General features: G+C 51.5%; 2 protein-coding genes across 2 annotated transcripts; both read left to right on the forward strand.

Annotated features, from left to right (window-relative positions):
• Nucleotides 1-304: 304 nt before the first annotated feature.
• On the forward strand, nucleotides 305-1,755 carry J3458_019383 (uncharacterized protein). The gene has a single exon (XM_066121497.1). The coding sequence runs from the start codon at nucleotides 593-595 to the stop codon at nucleotides 1,241-1,243; it is 651 nt and encodes a 216-aa protein (XP_065973523.1). The 5' UTR covers nucleotides 305-592; the 3' UTR covers nucleotides 1,244-1,755.
• Nucleotides 1,756-2,361: 606 nt separating this feature from the next.
• J3458_019384 (uncharacterized protein) lies at nucleotides 2,362-5,327 on the forward strand. The gene is made up of 2 exons (XM_007813888.2): nucleotides 2,362-3,843; nucleotides 3,909-5,327. The coding sequence occupies exons 1-2, from the start codon at nucleotides 3,066-3,068 to the stop codon at nucleotides 4,841-4,843; spliced, it is 1,713 nt and encodes a 570-aa protein (XP_007812079.1). The 5' UTR covers nucleotides 2,362-3,065; the 3' UTR covers nucleotides 4,844-5,327.
• Nucleotides 5,328-5,539: the final 212 nt, after the last annotated feature.

Raw genomic sequence — 5,539 nt, forward strand, 5'->3', positions numbered from 1 at the left:
TGCCACAAGACTGGACCACCGCCACCACCTTTAACGGGCTTGGTGAAATGTCAAGTGGCGTTTGAGACACGGACCCTCGGCAATCCGAAGATCGAAACCCTGAAAAAAGCGTAGCTGACCAGGGCAGGGGGAAGAGAAGCTGGCTGGACCCTCCAGACAGGGAGAACAAAGGATGCCAAAAAAAAAAGGGTAAAAATCTGTCGCCATCTCTCTGTCACTGTGGCGGTTGGCGTTTGCCTCTTTCACGAGAGCCGAGTTTCCCTTCACGCGGGAGTCATTTCCACGAGTGGCGTACGGAAGGACTGCCGGATCTTGTACTCCGTAGATTCACGAAGAGGTGATGGGGATATTGGCGTATCGACGACACCAACAGACCGGACGTCAGCTCCATCAAGGGAGACGCAAGTCCCGTGGATTGGCCTGAGTGAGGGTGGAAGAGCGCCACGCACAGCACGACAAACAGATTCGGCCAATAACCCAGTGGCTCGACCAAATCGGATCGCCATGTGAACCCTGAGTCACTTGTAGCGTTGAGTCATCTCTTCATAGCCCTGGAAAAAAAAGTATAAACCGCACGGCGGATTTGGCGGTGATGCCTGGGCCATTCTGCTCTACCAAGAGGCATTGCAAAGCTGTCAAACGACAGGTTGGCCGGAAGGACCTCAAAGGAGGGACGGGAGAGACCATGACTGGCACCAGCCAAATGGGGTATGACTCCATCGTCATGGCGAGGGGACTCGGCATATGTATGCTGCCATGTCAGCATCGACACGTGCAGTTGCCTTGCCATGTTCCCCAGTTTCAGACGACATCGGGCGCTGAGTCTCAACAAAGTCAATCATGCATGGCACTTCAAGACAGCAGTGCTGCCCGACCCGGCTTGCTTCCTTGGACGAGTCTCGGCTCGAATCACAATGACGGGCATGATCCGACGACATGGCCCAACAGCGACCCAGGCTCAACAATTCCCATTGTACGTCCAGAGTGCGTTTCCCTGGTCTTGGGGACCCCTGCCCGGGCATATATCCAGGGCAAAGAAGCAGCATCCACTCCAATAATGGCATCACTTTTTTTTTGCTGGGATAACATGTTCCTGATTGTCGCTGAGCCAACTAGATCGGGATCCGTCCCCTCGGCGACAATGAGGCTCGGCTCTAACAAGCGTCGTCATTTTGCTAGTTGGGAGGGGGCCAAAGGACAATCAGAGCCATGCAATACGATACCGTATACCTTGACGACGTGATACCCCGTACGTACAGGCAGCTAAAGGACGAGACAACCGGGCTAGTGGCATAAACCCCTGACGGATCATCATGACGAGAAAATGCTCCGCTAGGTGGCATCATGGTGCCGCGCAAGTCGCCTCCCCAAGGCCGGCCCAGCACGAGGCGAGAGGGGAAAGAAAAAGTTGAATGGAGAAAGAGGTCGGACCCAGTTTCTCTTGTGGAGCAGCTTTTTTAGTTTAGTTTGCTGCAGAGCCTGTCTTTGACGTTGGATGTGAGACGGCGATGGTGAGGCCCGACCGAAGGATGAGGAAAAAAAAAAAAAAAATAAGATAGAAAGATAGAAAGAGACGAGTGGCCATTCCCGTCAGGATCCAACGACTCAGGAATTCTTCGCTGGGCTTGCGCAGTTACATGGCTAATGGCATTGATGAATGCCTGTTCAACATATATTGCAGTTTCCTTGGTAGACCATGTTTTGGAGCTCTCAACATGTCGACGGATTGAAACAAAGTGAAAGGCTTCAGACGAGCACATGGCCCAGACCTACTTGATGTCATCCATGTTCACAATGGCTTTCCCTCTTCATAGCATACATATATTGCCGAATTCACTGGCCCGAACGATAGCCATCTATCATTCATTGTCTGAATCCATGATGCCACCAACTGACTAGCCGCAGCGGGCTTGGGTCAAGCAGTCCGTGGGCGCGTATTCAGCTGGCTCCAGGTTCTTGACAGCCTGTCATCCACCGGCAATGTCAATGCCCACAAATCGTACCTGAAAATGCCTGCGCCAAACATCCCATCTCTGCATCATCTCTCTTGGAATGCAAAGAGCGGTGACGCTGCCGCCGCTGCACCCGCCGCTGCACCTTCCGCACATTGCTGTAACTGCTCCGCGCCTGGGCTGCACCTTCCCTCCAGTTGACGCTTTTGCTGCACCCGAGTGCCCCCGTTCTTCGACCGATGCGGCCTAGTGCACCTGTCCGCCGCCCACCCCTGCCCACCCCTGCCCGCCCGCCCAATCAGCTGCAAGACCCCACTATGGCGGGAAAAGTTTGGGAAATCCGAGTAATATTTCTCCCATTGCCAGCTCCCTTTTGATTCTTCTCCCTTTCTTCTCTTTCGTGTCGTCAATCCCATCAACCCTCCACGAGACAACGAAGTCGCCCTACAATAGCATCCAGCAGATCACCCTCAATTTCGGAACTTTCGTCGTGTCAAGATGCCTTCGGCCGTCGCTGAGCTGTAAACGCCCACTGCGGGCCACCGCCAGTCCCAGTGGTCCGCAGTCCAGCAGTTCTTCGAGTCTTTCAACAACAATCCCAACGACGATCAAGTTTCCATAGCAGGCTTTCACGCTCCTGAGCCGTGGAAGATAAGAAATCGAACCATCGAATTGCAACAGCGGTTCTCCCGAGAGTCTGTATCTGACATCAAAGATTGTGCTATTCGCCCGTTCCAACAGGGCACTTCATCCGAACATCTCGTCTCCTCACCCTCCTCTCTCTTCTTCCCGCTCTCCTCACATCCTTTCACGCCCTTGAGTCTATTCTTTATGACCCCCCCCCCCCAAACTACATTTTATAGCTCTCCACCTAGGCTGTCTTTTGACTCTGAACGGGCCGTGTTTACTACGACGCCCACTGGCCCTTGCCTTCAGTCCCTTGAGGCTCTTTGCGAACCCTCAAGAAAGTCAATTCAAACAACAAAATTGCAGCGTGCAATCAACTGTGCTTCCAAGTGACTCCACATAGAGAGAACTTGAAATTAAGCAAAATACCTCTGTTAACGGAATTTATTACATATTCTTCGGCCAGGAAAACCTTTACGTCCAGTTATGTCACGCAACATACGTCAAAAATATCCTGCCAAGACTGCCAGAACGGCGTCTAAGCGACGAGGCTCAGATACCTCGTCCTCATTCGACTTGTCCGACGATGATGGCTACTCAGCCGTCGAGGACATTAGCGACTCTTCCGATGACGATGAGGAAGATGTCGATGCGGTCGAGGAGAGGAACATTTTAATAGAAGCCAAGCCCTCTCAGTCTCCTCGACCACAATCCGACAGCGATAATGACGATGACCAAGACGAGAACAATGAAGACGATGATGACGATAATTACGACTACAGCCACCCCGTTGTAGACCCAGATGCGGATGAGAGCACCAGCTGGGCTGGTATTGTCTCCGAGGTAGATGAAAGTCAGGCGTCTGACTTTTTGCATGACCCGTCATTAGGCTCTGATGCTGCTGTGGAACGCCATGTTCGTTTTGATGTCCCGTCGAGCGACTCAGATTCTACCGACACGGATGATGATGATGACCATGGTGACTTGTTTCCCGACATTTTTGTATCACAAACAGCCCTTGATCCCGCTTTTCGCCGTGAAATAGAACATGACCCAGATGAATCGTCGGGATCAGGGTCTTTCTGGGACTACCATGGCCAGTATGATCAGCAAAACGCGGACGACTCTGATGCCGAGGAGGTCATTCGTGAGCTCTCTGACAACGAGACCCCAACTGCCACGCCCAGACTGCCCCAGATTGAAACATCTCCTTCCAAGTTCACTCCTGCTTTGGAGGAGTCCCTAGAGCTTGATGGATACGAAAGTGAGTCCTGGCAACTACAGAACACCTCATTTGTTACCGTTTCGCTAACCTTGTGCCTGTGTCAGCTGATGGTGATACCACCGAGGAAGACATTCCGGATCCACCGATTCGAAGAAGGACTCGCCGTCCTTCTGTACCCATGAGTGAAATTTCTGACTCGGATGTCCCCTCGCCAATCAAGACTCAGCGTGGTCAACCTCGTGTTGGGCGTTTCAATCTCGACCGCTCAGATAAGAAGCCGATTGCGGTCTTGAACCCTCTCACGCGCAAAATGATGATTTTCACTCCTCATCGTCGTCGCCAGCTTGACCTCTCACCTGAACAGTTCAACTTGCCCTGGGCCCTAGAAGAGCAGTCATCTCCCATCCTCAGCAATTCTGCCAACATGATGCTCAGCGCCATGTTCTCGTCCAACACCTTTGGTGATTTTGTTAACCCTCAAACCATGGGCCCTGCCGAAGCCTTCTTCCCATTTAATTCAGAGGCCGGCACGGCCGATGAAAGCTCGTCAGCTAGTATCCAAGGCGAAGAAGACGAGGCCGAGAAGAAGCTCGACATTAGCGATTTCATTACGTGGGATGATGGCGAGTCGTCTGGTGATGAAGGCAACGACGGTACATGGGAGCCTTCTTCCACGCCAATGAGACCTACGACAGCCTCGAGCGAGCGCGAAATACTGTCGCATCTTAATTCAGATACTGTTGGCGCTTTTCGACGCAATCAAATTAACCAGCAGCTGATCTTGAGCAACAAGGCCACCCAAGATTCGCTCGCTTTTAGCGGTCCTTACAACTACTCGGCTATTCGGGGCCTCAAGTCGGATCGTTTTGATACGGCAGGCATCCCCTTGACCCCGATCCGACGCCAAAAGAAGCATGCGAGCGATACGACGCGCAGTCCGTTGGAGTCTGTTTCGGCGAAGCGTAAGGCTTCTGGTGAGGTCGGCAACGGCCACAAGAGACACAGAAGCATATCTGATGTCAACTTTCTCAGAATATGAAGCTGAGAATTTTTGGATTTGGGGATTTTTTATGTCTGAAACGAAATACGAGCGAGGACGGCGTAGCGTGTAGCTCGCTATCCCTGACCTCGCACACACATTGTGTCTTCTTTAGCTCGACAGGTAGTTAATCTGTTGGACTTTGAGCTGGAATCATCTATTTTCTTCTTGTAGGCTGTTTCTTCAAGTTCTCGGTTAGACGGCGTGAACACTAGATGAGAAACCAAGTCAGCCCAAGGTCGTTTTCTTGAGGAATGGCTTTGCGTATGCCAAAGGAAGCCGGATGAAAGCAGAGCAGGAATCTTCTGCTCGTCAGTTATTGAGATGACGACTCGTCGCGAATGAACGACTTGGGGAATGAGAATTTTATGGGGCTAATCGTAATAGCCAGGTGGAATATCTTTTCGGTTCGAAAGTTTCCTTGTATTTGATAGCTGTGTTTTCTTGATGAGAGTAAAGCGTTTCGTAGGAGAGTATAATGAACATTAACTAACAATGCATGCGCCTTTGTGACTCGAATGTGCCTTCATTGGGTGTCGTCTGTATGTGCACGCTTCAGTCATCCGGCGGCAAAAGGGTTAGTGACGGACCTCGAATTCTCCAGGATTGGCAAAGCACTAGTATATATATCAAGGGCAAGGTGTATTATAGCTCCTACATGAACGAGGTACTTGCAACTCAACAACAAAGCTTGGG

The sequence above is a fragment of the Metarhizium acridum genome (genome assembly GCF_019434415.1).
Source record: "Metarhizium acridum strain ARSEF 324 chromosome Unknown scaffold_564, whole genome shotgun sequence".
NCBI classification, from domain to species: Eukaryota; Fungi; Ascomycota; class Sordariomycetes; order Hypocreales; family Clavicipitaceae; genus Metarhizium; species Metarhizium acridum.

Bases quoted from the DNA above. Each gene is read 5' to 3' on its own strand.
- J3458_019383 (XM_066121497.1), top strand. From the start codon at position 593: ATGCCTGGGCCATTCTGCTCTACCAAGAGGCATTGCAAAGCTGTCAAA.
- J3458_019384 (XM_007813888.2), top strand. From the start codon at position 3,066: ATGTCACGCAACATACGTCAAAAATATCCTGCCAAGACTGCCAGAACG. The intron at 3,844-3,908 runs GTGAGTCCTGGC...TGCCTGTGTCAG, and splicing joins AGAGCTTGATGGATACGAAA to CTGATGGTGATACCACCGAG.